Consider the following 15,881-nt stretch of genomic DNA (forward strand, 5'->3'; position numbering starts at 1 on the left):
CAGCTCAGCTCAGCAGCCTGCAGTGCCTGGACACGGTGTGGCCAACCCGGAGCTACTGCGCCCACTCTCTGGGCCAAAGACCTTTTCAGGGGTTACAGCCTGCCTTGCAAGTACAGGGTCCCAGTGCAAGTCCGACAGCCCTGGTCTCGGTGACTACACTGACCGCAGCAGTTAGTCACCCCCAGAATCGCAGGGACCGTGTAGGATTCTCCCTCCCTTTTTTACCCTTTTACTTCGTGGGAAGGGGAAAATATCCTCCATGTGGCTTAGGACGTGCAGAGTGGCCTGAAGGGCCAACTGGAGAAGCCTTCGGAGGGCTGAATCAGCAGCAACTGAAAGTCACCTGTTCTAGAGCACCAGTCCCACTTAACTACAACATTGGTGAGATAGGGAGATACAGTAGACATGGTCTGGTCAAAGTCAGTGAAGTGCATTTACACAGAACCTGGCCTGATTTCTTGTGGTCAAGGTCAAAGATCTTGCTGAGTTCCCTGGACCACTGGACGTTGGCTAGAAGCCCTAACCAAGCTGCCACAGGAAAAACATTGCTAACACCTCCTCAGCCCCAGATATGCAAAAATTACTTTGCAAATGTCAGGCATTTTTCAGGTCTTACATTCCTCATCTTTCCAGTGGTTGTTTGGGTTTTTTTTAAGACCATGGTCAGAAAAACATGCTAAAGATAAGGCTAGTATTTTGCGACTCCTGCCCACCTCCCCTTCATCATTACAAAAGCTGGTGTTCTCAATCATGTCTGATCCTTCCTACTGCATCAGGCTACTTCCCAGCTGCCTGGCAGGCCACAATCTGCTCTTCTTTTCCCAGTTCCTGTCTGCCATCGAAGGCACATAACATTGCAATCTGACAGCCATGCAATCTGCCAAAATCTTACCCAATATGAGCCAGCACATCCTGAATTCTGTGCAGATCTTCCTATTAACTTCATCCAGCATGGATCAGAAACCCTCTCCACTGCTGAAAATCCTTTCCAAATCAAGGGGCTTTTGCCACCATCTGAGTAGCTCCCAGCCATTGCAAGGCAGTTCCCCCGACTGGATGCTTGCTAAGCGCAATAACTGGAGGGTGAAACAGAAGCAGCTTTGTGGCACTGCGAAAGCCACTTGGACCAGGCAATTTCCAAGGGCTTTGCGTAGACCTGAAGAAATCATAGCAGTGATGGGAGAAGCAGTTTGGTCCATGTGATTATGAGCCCAAAGAGAGTAAAAGAGTCCTGAAGCCAAAGTCCTGGGTCTGTCCTGCCAATGGCTTACTGCTTTCTTCTGCCTTCCTAAAAGACTTGGAGGAAAACTGCCACGTGCAAACCTATTTTTTATCATTTCTCAATATCCAAAGTACCTGACACAGCAAGAAGAAGCCTCTCCATGGAGGCCATGCAGTTCTGAAACACACTTTGGAAATAGCTGTCAGGCCTCATGAATAAAAAGTGAATTACAAAGTGCTTTAGAGTATTGTTGTATCAGCTAATACCCTACTAAGGGTTCCTGGTTTTATCACAGATGTTAGGTATAGAAAATGTCTCATTATGCCTAACTTACTCTTGGGGAACATAAAAGGATTTGTCTCTCTGGGATAAGCGCAAGAACTTTGTTTTACCTGGGCAAGAGAGAGTTGTGATTTGCATCTGCCAAGTCCCAACCATAGGAGTGCCAAAGGGCTGAGTTGGGGAACTGCTTCTCTGTTCCTCTCCAGAGCTTTACACCATTACAGCAAGTAAAATATGCATTGATTCAGGGATGGGAATTTCTAGCCTGGTGATGGTCGTTTAGCTTCTGTTTTATGCATTGCTGTTTCAGTGAGTATTGGGTTTCTCCAGTTGAAAGTGGAACCAATGGCAATGGAAATGAGTGACAGAATTGCATACAGCCCACACATAAAGATGATTAAGAGAGAGAGAGGGAGAGAGATGTAGATCTGAAAAGGCTTCTTTCAACCACCTTCTTCAAAGTAAAGTCCAGTCTCCATCATCCACCTACTCCTATTCCTCCCAGAGAACACCTAAACTATTGAACAGTCTTGCACTCTCTTCAGACACTTGGAGGGATGATGCATATGGAGAAATGGTTTGGGACAGAACCACTAGAAGTGGAAACAATGCAGGGATGTGTACACCCAGAACTCCTACAAGGGGTAAGGGAATGGGGCCCTGACATCTAGCAGGTAAATTGGAAGGAGAGACCTGAGAAACAGGATTACCAAATCCTATGCTGCACTTGGAGGAGAAGTTGGAAAACTCAATGAAAGGAAACAGGATAGGGAGAAGACAGGTCTGAGGAACACACAGCTGTCATGGGTGAAGGACTTCCAAGTAATCTTTGGAATGAAGAACAGAACAGCAGGCAGAAAAACAGGTGGGGAGGTGTGCCAAGGGGCATGAAGAGATGCTGGTGTGCGTCCTGGAAGTCCCCTGTTAACATCTCACTGTCTTTGAGACTCAGTGCTCTGACAAGCAACGTTTGGTGGACTCAGTAGATTACCTGGAAAACGAGTGGGTAATAAATGTGACAAACCTCCCAGTGGCATGAGGATATGCTGAGTAAAACAGAAGGGTTATCTGTGAAGAGCTGCAAAGCAACCATATGCTGGCAAGTGACAAGGTGAGAAGACAGCAGAAAAACTGCAACCTAGAAATTCAAAATATAGGACATGAGAAAAACAGTGCTGACCTCATTATATCAAGATGGACTCTTGAGCCAATTCTTAGAAATAATGTCAACTTAGTTTATGTTCCATAGCAGTTAGAAAATTAAGTGTTAGGAATATTTTGGGAAGGGATAGTGTGAACACGGTGGAGAAAGTGAATAATATAGCAGTGAATCTTCATCCCAAAGACTGCACCCATTCCTGGTCCTGCCATCTGTAGAAGGACTTAGTAGAATGTAAAGGCCTCAGAGAAGAGCAATGAGAAAGATTTGAAAGTGCTTCCATACAAAAAGTAAAATTAAGGCCAGACTAAGACTGGAAAAGACAACTGAAGGATGATACAGTAAAGGTATTTTAAACCATGAGTAGTTTGGAGACAGTAAATAAGGAGTGATCATTTGCTGTCCCTGCTTGTATAAAGGGAGGAGAGTCAAGTGAACTGATGGATGCCAAATAAGCTAGCAGGGGGTTAGCTACAGAGCCTCTGTGGGACAGATCCAGGAAGCTTACACAGGTTCTGAAAGACATAAACCAAAAGTTCACAGAAGAAAATCCACCGAGAGCTTTTGCATACAGTCATGACTCCTCTGGTCAAGAAGTCCCTAAACCAAATTGCTGCAGGTGTATTCTAGGGGAATAACCCTGTATGTCAGCCCTGCTCTTATATCTGTACCTTGATGCCCAGTGTGGAACATTGAGCCAGGCTAGCTTCCATCCAACACTCCCAACCCCAAGAGCTCACATGCACCCCAGATGGGGAGTACTTCTTCAGATCAAATAAATTAAAAGTAGAATACTAAATCAAATAAATTAAAAATTATTTTATTCATGCCTAGATGAGGATAACAAAAAAAATTTTCAGTTTAATAAGAACTAATTTATTAATATGCCTTGTCTCAGAAATTAAATCAGAACTATCTCACAGCATAGACATGACAGCAGAAGAAACTTTCAGCTGCCATCAGCAAGGCATTAAATATACAGATGTCTACAGACAGACCAGAAACATAACATCCTATGTCTCTGCATTTTGATTTTTTTTTCCTTTAAATTTATTTCAGAATCAGCCTAGTTCTGTCTGTGATGCTACATCATTCCTTGAAAATGTGAAAACAAATCCATTAATACATTTTCCCATGGCAGGCAATGCAAATATGTTATTAAGATTTAAGAAGTCTCTGCAAGACTGGCTGATAAATACTATTACAAGGCTCTGAACAGTTTGATTACCAAAGCCTTGTATGAATAAATAATGAATGGATTACTGTACATCCCACAATTTGCCTGTCAGGTGGCTTAAGGTATGTGTTATCAGACCAAGACCACAGAGAACCTGGAGGAAAGTGGATGGCACTAAGATTAGGATGTCCTCAAAGGTTTCTACTGATTTTGAATACCTTGGTTTGTAAATTCATTGCAGAAAGTGATTTTTAGTCATGCCTTACATACAAGGCTTTGACCTTGTCAGTACACAGTAGCAGTTAAATGATGAACACTGGTGCCCTGAAGACTGTCTGTGCAGAACTACTGAGTACTTTGGCAGGGGACCTTTGCATTGTCTCCTCTGGTCTCATGTGAGCAGCATGACAGATCTGGGAAAGGAGCCTTTCAAACCTGGTTCTCCAGGCCCTGTTCCCAGCACTACTCATACGTATAAATTGAGTTTCCTGATCCTACTATTTTAAAATAATGCCAGCATAGCTAGTATAGACATAAATATGCTACAGTCTGCTAGCAGTATTAGCATTATATGAAAATAACTCCAATGGGACATTTTTTACTGACACTTGAAAAAACAGGTAATCCAATGAATGCGTGGAAACCACTGACTAAGACCCAGGAATCAATGGTTCCTGAAACTCTACAGCTGTGTCTCACCACCAGGCACTCCCCATGCAGATGCAAGGAATATATTCCTCATTTCAGTTTTCCAACTAGTGTAATACAGTGATCAGCTGATTTATAGCTGAGAAACCAATGGGAAACTGAAGAAGGAAAACTTATCCCACTTTTTCTAACCTAGATTAAAAAAAGAAAAAAGATTTAGCAATTCTAAAAGTTATGGCGTGGAGGATCTAGATCAATCATTTCACTTCACTAGCCAAAAATAACACCTTTTCTTTTCAAACAGTAAGGTCTAATAAACTTATTTCGTTTTCTATTATACTTATTCTTTTTAACTGATAAAATTTCCTGTTTTGTTGTACTAACTTTTCATTTCCATGCAACTGGACATAAGTCAGGCATGTAAATTAATTGTATTTAAAAAAGTAATACATCACCCATAGTTTTCTGAGCTCAGTCTGGAGCCTTGGGCCAAGGACACAGTGGCAGGCCGAGGACCTCCAGAGCACAGAGCTGCTGTGTGCTCCTGGCAGGCATGCAGGGTTTGCTGCCAGCTGGACACCCTGCCTGCTCAGGCCCTTTGGGAGATCTCCCTCAGACTCTCAACAGCCAGCCCTGTGGTGCCTTTGAAAAATCTGGGCCTGTTTTCTTGTTTTGCAACCTTTTTTTAGGTCCCAAAGGACTCAAGTTCTGTTCTCTTTCCCAGCCCAAAGAGATGCAATTCTGAAAGCATGGCCCTTTCCCTTCAAGCCTTCTGGTTTGAATTAATTGTGGCTACAAAGCCCACAAATACAAAGCTATGTAAGGAAAACCTTGCTGATTTCCCCCCTCATGTGAGGACAGCCATGAGGTTCAGAAGGCAGAAATTCAGCATTTAACCCACTTCAGCACCTTGTGAAACTGACACCGCCTTTGTGTATTTAAACACTGCCACCTGATCTTTTCAAATCTGCCCGGTACAAACCCACTAAAAATTAGTCTATTTTAAAATAGACTAGACTGCAAGTGAGCAGTATCCCTTAAAAAACAAAAAAAAAATCCCGCCCCTCCGAAAAATCAAACCCAACACCTCATGAAGCTCAAACAAAACTTCCTCTGTTTTTCCAAAGGCATCTGTTGCTTCTCACTTGAGAAACCTCAGTGAGACTGGTGTGCTTACATTCTGCCTCTCCCTTTTCTCGTCAAGAAATGGTTGGCATCTCACACCAAGCAGCCCTGGATTTTCCTGTTCTGCTGGCCACTGGGTTGTTGGGAAAACACCTCAAGGGCTCTTGTCCAGGCCAGCTGCAGCTCTTCTGTTGACTGTTGTGTGAAGAACCTGTCTGTCCTTGCTTGACCTTAGTCAGGGATGTCTTTGCCTGCCAGCACCTTTCCCTGAGGAACTTCCCATCATTTCTGCCCACTTCAGCCACAGACAACATGATGCAGGTAGCATGACAGGACTGCAGGACTTTGGGAGGACACCTTACAGCAGACCAGAGACCCAAACTACATCTCTGATTCTGATGGCTCTCCTCTGTGTAAGCTATGACCCATATTTTGACTGTCTAATAAAGACTGCTCACTTAAAACCCAAATATGGATAAACACTACAAGGTTTTAGTGAGTGGAGAACTGAGATTTAACTGTGAAATCAGGGCAAACAAATCAGAGCTGTGGAACTAATGCTAGTTTCAGTGTTGCTTTTAGGCCATGAAAGCCTTGAAAGAAAATCACAAAGAGGAAAACTCATGTTTCCATGCTACAGGTATAACCTCATCAAGGAGGCAATTTCTTCCTTCGTGCATAAACAGCAGAATACAGTGCAGCTCTCAGATATTTGTTCTCCACGAGGGACTTTCCAGCTGACTAGATCAGCTAGAAAACTTCACACATGCAAAATTCTCAGCTTGCAACAGCTGTAAGCATGGCAGAACACAGGCAAGCATTAAGAGGCAAGAAGGCAGTTCTACATACTCCTCTGCCCCTTTTTTTCCCCTTGGCTGCATGTTGAGCCTGACCTGAGGAAGAATATGAAGCAAAGAAGGTCACAAAACAATCTGCCAGTCAGTAATGCTATTAAGACTTGCAGGTTACGATGACTGACCAGTGTATCAATGTGAATCAGTAACAAGGAAGAACAGCATTTGTCAAATGCTTGCAAGTAGCTTGAAAACACATAACCTTTTCTAAAAAGAAAAAAAGAAAGATGCTGCAAATAATGTTAAAAGCAAATAGATATGTACTTATATAATCCCACTGTTAGGATCAAATGTGATGGGTCAGAAAGCAAACAAGAGACTGAAGTGTCCCCAAACCACTATCCATGTGCCTGTAGCAGAAGCTGGCACAGCAGAACTCTGGGCAGTTCCTCTGTGCAGAGCTGAACTGTGCCAAAACCCCAAGGGAGGAAGGTCCAGGCAAGCACATACTGGTTGTTTCTGCTGTGTGTGGGTAGACACATCCCAGGCGTTATCTCTGGCACACGGCAATTTGGGCATGACATAGCTTGTTCCATACAGCTAAGTTATCACTGAGCCTCCCAGTTCCAGCTAAGCAAACTCATTTTGGGTTTGAGATACAAAGAAGATGTAAATATGCCTTGACTCCTTTCACAGAATCAAGTGAGCAGTTGAGCTCTTCAGTTCAGCCAAGTGCTTGAACTGCTCGACTCAGTCTCACCTTTCAGTCAGCCACAGCTTTGCTGCCAGGATCAGTGCAGCCATCCCTCTTGCTGTACCAGATCCCTGGAGGTAGAACAGCAGTCAGCAGCCACCACACAAAATGAACAAACTGCTGGAAGAAAAGTGCAGGAGCAGGTGGGAAGAAGCAAGAGGAAAGAACAGGAATGAACTTGAAAACAGCACCAGGACAAGTCCCTGTTTTTTTGCCCCTGTGGTGTGAAACCTTATTTTAATTACTAGTTGGTGGCATTTGCCACTATCACAACATGAGGTTAGGAAATCATGTTCAGTCCTAGTCCTTGAACACATCCTAGTTTCAGTCTCTGACTTTGATGCCAAGAGCTGATGGGCCTTTTTTGGTTGCCGAGAGCATCTTCTGCCCCAGCTGTGGCTCCCCACCCGGCAGCACGTGTGTCCTTGCGGGCAGCACAGAGTGAAGGACAACCAGGGGGCTCGATCTAGGCCCTTATTAAAGCATGAATAAGTGGTACCGAGTACAGAAATGGGAAATCTCTAGAAACAAAGCAGAACTGTACTGTAGGAAGTTGATTAGTGGAGAAAACAATGCTCAGCACCCATCAAGCTACTGATTGTGCAGGACTAAGGGTTGGACTCAATGATCTCCCCTTCCAACTCAGCATACTCTGTGGTTCTGTGAAATCCTGCTGCCCCCAGCCCTGCGGTTTGATAAAGCCATGCAGCTGCTGCAGCACCCTGGCTTTACTTTCCCATAAGTGCTCCCACTTGAGTTGTCTGCACGTTGCTCTGCCACAAACAACCCAGCCCACTTTAAATCAGACACCAAACATCTGGGAGAAACACAAGCTGGTTGTGACACACTTGAAATCACCTTCTGGAGGGAGACAGGTCCATGCAAGCACGTGAAAAGCCAGAGAGGGGGACTTACTTGCTATGACCTTGCATACTGTGTGGGGTAAAACCCCATAAGGCCCCCAGCAGCCAGCTCTGTCTCCCTGAAGCTAAGCACGACTTCCCCAGCTGCTGCTGTGGAAAGTGGGAGAGGATCTGCTTTTCCCAGACATGGGCTGGAGCTGGTTTTCATTGCAGAAATGGGGTGTAGGTGGCTGCCATCAGCCAATGCCTGCCTTGGAGCTCCAAATCTAGACCTTGGCCTTCAAAAAGTCTGACTCACACAAACTCCCCAGCCTCACTGCCCTCATGCCCAACTAAATCTGCTCTTACTGCAGAGCTATGAATATTTCTATGAGCTTCTTTTGAGCTTCTTTTCCCTCCAGCATTGCCTTAAAAAGCACGGCAAGGATTTCCTCACCACAGCTACCATCAGGAACAGGTGAAGGCATCTGTACAAGCCTCACCATCTCATTGCCCAGTTCCTGTCCATTAGTAACCACTTCAGCGAAGCCCATGTCCTTGCTCCAGCTGCAGCAGTGGAGGAGGAACAGTGTCATCTCTTCTCCAAGGAATCCAACTTGCCATACCAGGTGATAAGCTGCAACTGCCTCTGTTCCCTTGCTGTCTTGCAGCAAAGCAAGTTGCTCACATACAGGACTAACACCATGCTGAACTGTCTGCTAGGAGACAGCCGACTGCTTTAAAAGAGGATTTGCTAGCTGTCAGCCCCAAAGAAGGCACTAGGAGACAAGGAAAGATTACATAAAGATTTTAAAAGCAGACAAGTCAATCCTCCCAGGTTGTGATGGCTTCATGGGGACTTTTCCCTCAACAAGAAAAGCTGGAGAAAACATTCTCTCACAATCCTCATTAACTGGGCTGGAACACAGTTTCCCATAGAAGTAACCACATTTCAGAGGAGTAAAGCTTGAAAGTGTTGTATTTCATCCCCAAACCTCCTCTCCCTTAACCCCATACCTAACTTCCCAGTCTCCTTCCCACCAGCCTCTCCCCTCGCAAACTCTGCTCCTGTGTTCCTCACAGCTCACCTGTGTTACCACAATGTTGTTAGTCTCTGATCTGTTACCTACACACAGCATCACTGTTGATAAGAGTATTACCTGTCATGCAAGCTCTAGCCCCTCTGTAGTGACACCCTCCCATACCCTGATTGGCAGATTTTGAGAGAAGACAGACTTCTGCTGCTGTACCAGCCCCATCCAGCTATCCAAAAAACTGCCACAAGGCAAACAGCACCTTTGCACTGGAATGTAGACAAGGAATACAAAATTGTTTCCAGGAATATAAACCATTACTCTATTGGGGGAAATAGGAAGGCAGCCCTTGTTACCCACACTCCTCCCACAGCCACTTGCCTTCTGCTTAGGCCAGTAACTACACACTCTGTAAGGAGATGCCTCCAAGTTAGATCTTGCCCTGGTCTAGGCTGACCTAGCAGTGTGTGTGGTGGAGCATGGGAACCTCTGCCATGAATTCATTATGGATGTGGACAGGGCAACTCCTTGACCTGAAGAAAACTTTCTCCTTCAACTCAATTACCAATATCAATCTCACAATTACAAATTGTGAGACAGCATCTAGTTTTCTTTCCAAGGTTCAACCTCAATTTTTCATCAGATGGCGTCTATTTGCTCTTGCTGCTTCAGAGCTCTCTTGGTTGGGTAACTTTTCTCCTAGAAAGAGATGAATTTATTTTCCCCACGTGCCTTGTAGGAATCTATTCAGTGAACTGGAAGATGCTTTCCTGCAGACTGACCTAGTTCCACATTTTTGAGCTGTGCCGAATGCTGATCCACTGGGCCAAACAAAAGTCTGTTCAAAACACGTCCAAGGCCATCTCCCAAGTCAAAGAAGGAGATCTGGAAAACAAAACAAATGGATTATCTCCCCCCCCAAGCTTAACACTTGATGTTATTGTTACATGCTCATACGTTTGGCGTGCCAGGGGACTTTGATTTTCACCTACACTGGTTTCAGTTTTTCCAAGTAAGTACTAAAATCCTGATAAATTATAAAAAAGCACTGCCTCTCCTTTACTGTCATTCTGGTGAAGTTCAGTCTCTGTTAAAGGTTGCAAACCCTTGCAAATGGGGGAAGAAAATACATTGGTGCAATCATACAAGTAAAAAGTCAAGGGATAAAGTGGTTTTTACCTAAAAAGTAATGGCCTTTAAACAGATAAAAACTAGGAATCTGATAGGGAACGGAACTCTTGCATCAGTAAGCACTGAGAAGAGTGGTACGAGAAGAAAGCAAGAAGACATGGACACTCTGGAAAGTCTTAAACAACAAATCCAACAAAATCAGAAGAAAATGGTTTAGAAGAACCTTTAAAATGAGTTTTATTGTCAGAATTTTACAAGTAGCCTTCAGTGGCATCATACAAGAAGAACTCTGTTGCAAAACTCTAATAAATAGTCTGCCCCAAGTCCCAAAATATTTTTTGAAATAAAATAAAACCAAACTTAAAAATAAAAGAGAATAAAAGCAAGACTTCAGGATGCTCAGAGATGTTAGCAATATTTCCCATTTACAAATAATATCAGGCATTATATAAATCTCCTTCATACAAGTCATTAAAAAACCCAAGACATTCTAAACCTTTACAAAAGCACTCCAGAAATAGTTCCAAAGAGATCCATTTCCATGACAAAACATTAGAGAAGAACTCCATGGGGATTAGCATCACAAATGAAGTTTGAGGTTGAAGTGTAGTGTGTACTTGTGTGCAGTAAGATTAAAGAGCATGAAAAAGGGATTTGAAAAGAGCATGGAAGTCTGTGACAAAATTATGCCAATGATTTTAATCTGTTTATTTGAGAATGTGGGAAAGGGGAGGGAGAGGATGCTCTCAAAATTAACCCCCAAATACACTGCACTTTATGCAAGGCAATATTTACTAAGGTAGTAACTGTATCCTCAGAAGGGAGAGTAGAAAAGGTTTCTCAGCATGCTGCACAGATGTGCAGACTGCAGCGCTTAAAAGTCATATTTTGACACCTAAAAGGTATTTTCTGTAGAGGTAACACGTTGTGGCAAGTTAGCTTTTCCTTCAAAAAACAAGAAGTTAACTTTGCTGGCATGAGGCAGTTTGGGAAAACTCATGCTAAACATGGGACCGGGGATTTCGGAGCTCCAATCCTGTCCCAGTGCGTCGAAAAATACACTTCTCTAGTTCCCCTTTACATATTCCTCTATCTTCCATAGTAAGGGATTTATAAGATCTCTCATGCAATAAAACACAACTTGAATAAACTTTTCTCAAATCTGCTGTGATTTGAGAAGTCCAGAGAAACAGAATGGGAGGGCAGTACACAGAGATGGTTTGTGTGGATTTTCATGGAGACATTTCAGGGAAAAGAAATCCTAATCTCTTTACAACTTCAGCCTAAGTCTTCTGCATGTATGCAAGCAACAGACTCCCCTGGAAGGGAAGGGGGCTGTACTTTACCGATCCAGCAACAGTACTCAGTTATGTCCCAGCCTGCCTGACATGAACTGCAGCATGCCTGGTTTTGCTGTTTGTAAAGGTCCTTGCAGCCATTGTTTCCACAGGGAACAAAGGCCACCAGAAATGCTAATGCAATAGATGTGTGATAATATGCCTCACCCATGGCTCACCTCTCTAGTCTCTCTGCTAACGTTATGATGCTGGTTGTACTGTACCATACACTATGGACACGCGCTCTCTGTAATGTATCGGAAGGTAGCACTAGTAATCAAGCGCAAATTGCTAAGGAGACACCTAAAACATTGCATTACATCCCCTTGTCTGTGGCATACTTCAGAAAACAATGTTAGAAGAGCAGCAAAGTAAACATTTCTTTCTAATTTTCTAGATGTCATAATATTTGCTAAAGCTGCAAGGAAAAGCAGATTACCTGAAACAGAGAGAAAGGAGTTAATGGAAACAGAGGCACATGGAACAGTAAGCCTGATCCTGCCTCCAAATCATTTTGTACATAACAGATAAAGAGACAATGTGCAAAAAATAGACATTCACATTTTAGCAGTTAAACTTTTATTTTACCTTTTTAAAATTATTTACTTTGTTTTTTATACAAAAGGCAGACATTGATTGTTGATCTGCAATTGTTCTGAGTGCGCGCAGAGATGCAAAAAAGGGTTATCGGAGGATGAAGAACAGGGAATTGCTCTGACTATACTTTCACATGTCATAATTAAGGTGGCATTAAAGCTTAAGTCCCAGTAATAATATTCATAGATAGTTTCCTTCCTCGTACACTATTCTCAGTTCATATCAATTGTGTTGAAAACCCATTCAGTGAACTTCTTCAGTTTTTCGGTTGCGTTCTGGGATTCCTCCTGTAACCTCAAGTTGTCTTCCCGCAAATGTTGCACTTCAGCCTGAAGACTGGCCTTGTCCTCTTTTTCCTTAGGCATAAGGAAAAATACAGATCTTAGTGGAAATTTTAGGTCATGCTTCCCATCTATCTAGAGCAGCAAGAACCTATTAAAAGAGCATAAGTCTCATTCTTTATAAGGATTTTATGTGCAACAGCACATGGGTCTATATCCAAGGGACATTAGTGATATTTTCTTCCTCGTGTTTTGCTTGCATGAACAGGATTTCTCTGTATTAAATTCTAATACAGAAGCTGGCTCACCAGGTGGTCCAATAGAACTGGGCATGACCTGTTCTGTATGTACAAGTGCTGATGGTTAACTAAGGGATAGGAATGTTCTTGTAAATACTTCCCCAAGAGACTTTTCATCTCACCACAGCAGATCCTTCTTGGACCAAGTAGGCATTGACAAAATGCAGGAAGTTTTCACAGTAGAAATTACATGTTTAGATAACACTGTCAACTTTTCAACATCAGCAGGATGCATTTACATGGACTAACTTCAAGCCTTTTGCAGTGTCACCTGAATTAGGAGTGAAGGTACTGTAAATCACCCTCCTAATTTAAGCAGAGGAATCAAACACCTACAGTTTGAGATACCCTATCCTAGCCATGCATAATTAGAAGCCTCAGAAAAGTAGCAAAGAAATGTCTTTTTCCCATACAAGGATGAGACTGTCAAAGGCTCAGGCATGGCAAAGCAGGATTACACAGTTATTAGCACCACCAGTAGCACTAAATATATGTCTTACAGATCCTTCTGTAGATGAAATGCTTTACCTTCCTTAAATCTTCTTGCAGCATCTTCAGCAAACCTTCCAGCTGGTCCACTTTAGAGGCGAGAGTTGGAGGAGATTCTTTACTGTTGAAAGCAGGAAACAAGAATAGGTATTGATACGATTAACTGTCTTCACATAGGGTAGCTAACAGCCTTGTCTATACCAAGTGGCTTTATGAAGCACTTGGTATACTTAGTGGCACTCGGGTACACTAAGAATTCACAAAATGAACAAAAAGAATGAAATAAAGAGTACCTGGAACACATGCAGTACATTAAACAACAGAAAAAATTTAACTCATGATTAATTGGGGCCATCCCATCACTTGACCTCTCTCTACTTGAACTCATTTTAAGTGCCTTGAATTACCATTGCTTTGGACAGGTTCATGAACACCTCAGACAACAAAGAACCTGCAAAAAGGTTCAACTGGACTTATGATTCTTCTCTTTTCACTTCTCACCTCCCTCTTTATGAGAACTCATGAAGAGTTCTGTGAAGCCTGGAGATGACTTCCAAATAAAGATTTTTGGTTCATAAATGATGAAGCCTGCACATCTGGTGTATTTACTTACCCTGTGTAAGGCTTTATCTGTGCAGTAAGCTGGTCCTCAGCCTGATCACTACTGGAGGCAGCACTCACAGGCCTGTGATTTTCATCAGCAGCAGCAAAGAATGAAGCTCGCTGAACTGGGAAGGCAAACATACAGAGAAAAACAATGGCAGCAGTAATGATTATTTGTTCATGCACAGTACAAAAGCTATGCTGCAGGATCTCAAAGCAATCTAAATCTGCCTCAAGCAAGATAAGGTGATGATATGATATACCAGTATCCACTTGACAGAAGCAAATTGGCACTGCAAGTGTTTGCACCAAGTTTTCTACTGTACTGGATTCAATAAGCAAGTACTAGCTCTGGCACAACTGTATGCTCACACAGACTAAGCATCACTCTCAGGCTAAAAAGTTCTCTGGGAGGGATATGCTGGAGAGTGCAAAGCAGAGATAGCCCAGCAGTGCTTGCGGATCCATGCAAGGCCAGTTCCAAGAGGGACAAGAAGCCAAGCTGTAACAAGTAGTGCTGCGCAGAGCTTCCTGGGTACAACAGTATGAGACTACCCTATAACTGAGTAACTATATTTAGCTTGTTTCACTCCATAAAGGATCCGTGAAATTTTTTCCTTATGCCTTATAAAATGTTTTCAGATTGAAACATTAAACCTCTTTCCTGCCTTGTGTCTGTATTTCTTGTCCCGTAACTGCTCAGATGTTTTAACACATCTGAGTATCAGTATCACATGTGGTGTGACTGTAAACTACCAAGTCCTCCTACCTCTGGAGTTTTTCTAGCACAAACAGTAACATCAACACATTTAGTTTAATAAATTAACCTCTTTCTCCCTCAGCAGCTGTTGGTCACTCACTGGAAACAGAACAGTATCATTTTTTTCTGTTTGGCAGATTTTTATTTTGTGCTTTCAACAAGGTTAAAATTAACGTGCCTTAAGATTTGATAGAGTTTTTCCTGCTCCTCTTTTTTTCCCCCATGTGAATGAAAATACTAGTTTGGTGTAGCTCAGGGATCCAGGCAGTTTTTCTTTCAGCTGGTACAGATATCACTATTTGTAACTTCAGGGTCTTGTGCTGAAGACACGAATCAATGGTGCAGAAGAGGTAGGTGTCCAGGATCACAAATCAGAATTTAGGCTCCTTGGTACTTGTCAATCCCTACTGGCACCTTGCAGAGACTAGAGACTGGGATTATATTGAGACCAGACAACCAATGACCAATGGGATTATATTGAGATCCCTCTCCAAGTCAGATTTGAACATATTTTCATAGCAGTGGGATGAAGGTGCCAGCCAACACAATACCCCAGCTCTTCTTCGTCTGACCTGTCATTTTGTTACCTTGACCACACTGACTGTCTTCACACTTCTAAAGAGAAACACAAGTGAGTCTGGGGCCTACAAAATTGAGGGATTCAGGTTAATGAGCACAGTCAAATAAATCTCACTAAGAAACAGGTTTCTTTTAAACAGAAGCTCCAATCACAGGGAAATGCATTAAAACCTGAGTTTCACCCTTATGTGGCGGTGAAAAGACCATCACTACAAATTCATCTCCTCTTGAGGACCAAGGCTTACTTTGAATACTCTTCCCCGATACTGCATAGCAGAAATATGAGCCATGCTGCTCCTATTACTCCTGTGGCAACAGAGCAGAGGATAAATGTACATCTTAAACACCCAGGTAGACAACTTAATGATGTATGAGGCCACTACCAAAGAACAGCCAAGAAAATCAAGTTACTTCACAGCCTTCTCCAACCATGTTGAATAATGTCTAAAAGATTCAGGATTGGTGAAAACACTTCCATGAAGGTGGGACAATATTTATGCAGATATTAGGAACAGGCACTCCTGTTAACAAGCCTAGAAGACTTTCCCATTGGATTATAGTAAGGTAAATTCCCTTTGGTCTAAACTGCATTAATTTTAAATTCAAATGTATCTAAGCAGCTTACAGTTCTCTTCAGTTTACTAAGTGTCACGGAGATAGAAAGTGCCATAGGAGGAAACAACACATGCAAATCTATGTATTCAGAGTATGCAAAGGGAAGAATGGCAACAGAAAAGTACATACCAACACAACATATTTCCCAAGTTA

The 15,881-nt window shown here is 42.8% G+C and overlaps 1 protein-coding gene across 2 annotated transcripts in view; it reads right to left on the reverse strand.

The window, feature by feature from the left end:
- Nucleotides 1-10,380: 10,380 nt before the first annotated feature.
- SIPA1L1 (signal induced proliferation associated 1 like 1) overlaps nucleotides 10,381-15,881 on the reverse strand; it is a 213,072-nt gene continuing 207,571 nt past the window's right edge. For both annotated transcript variants that reach the window (XM_029964125.1, XM_018082653.1), the window contains exons 21-23: nucleotides 13,785-13,899; nucleotides 13,211-13,292; nucleotides 10,381-12,458 (exon numbers count right to left, since the gene is read on the reverse strand). In XM_029964125.1, the coding sequence (XP_029819985.1) occupies nucleotides 12,315-12,458; nucleotides 13,211-13,292; nucleotides 13,785-13,899 (341 nt within the window). In that variant the 3' untranslated portion in view covers nucleotides 10,381-12,314. The remainder of the gene's footprint in view (nucleotides 12,459-13,210; nucleotides 13,293-13,784; nucleotides 13,900-15,881) is intronic.

The sequence above is a fragment of the Manacus vitellinus genome, unplaced genomic scaffold (assembly GCF_001715985.3).
Source record: "Manacus vitellinus isolate BGI_N305 unplaced genomic scaffold, ASM171598v3 scaffold_6_pilon, whole genome shotgun sequence".
NCBI lineage: Eukaryota > Metazoa > Chordata > Aves > Passeriformes > Pipridae > Manacus > Manacus vitellinus.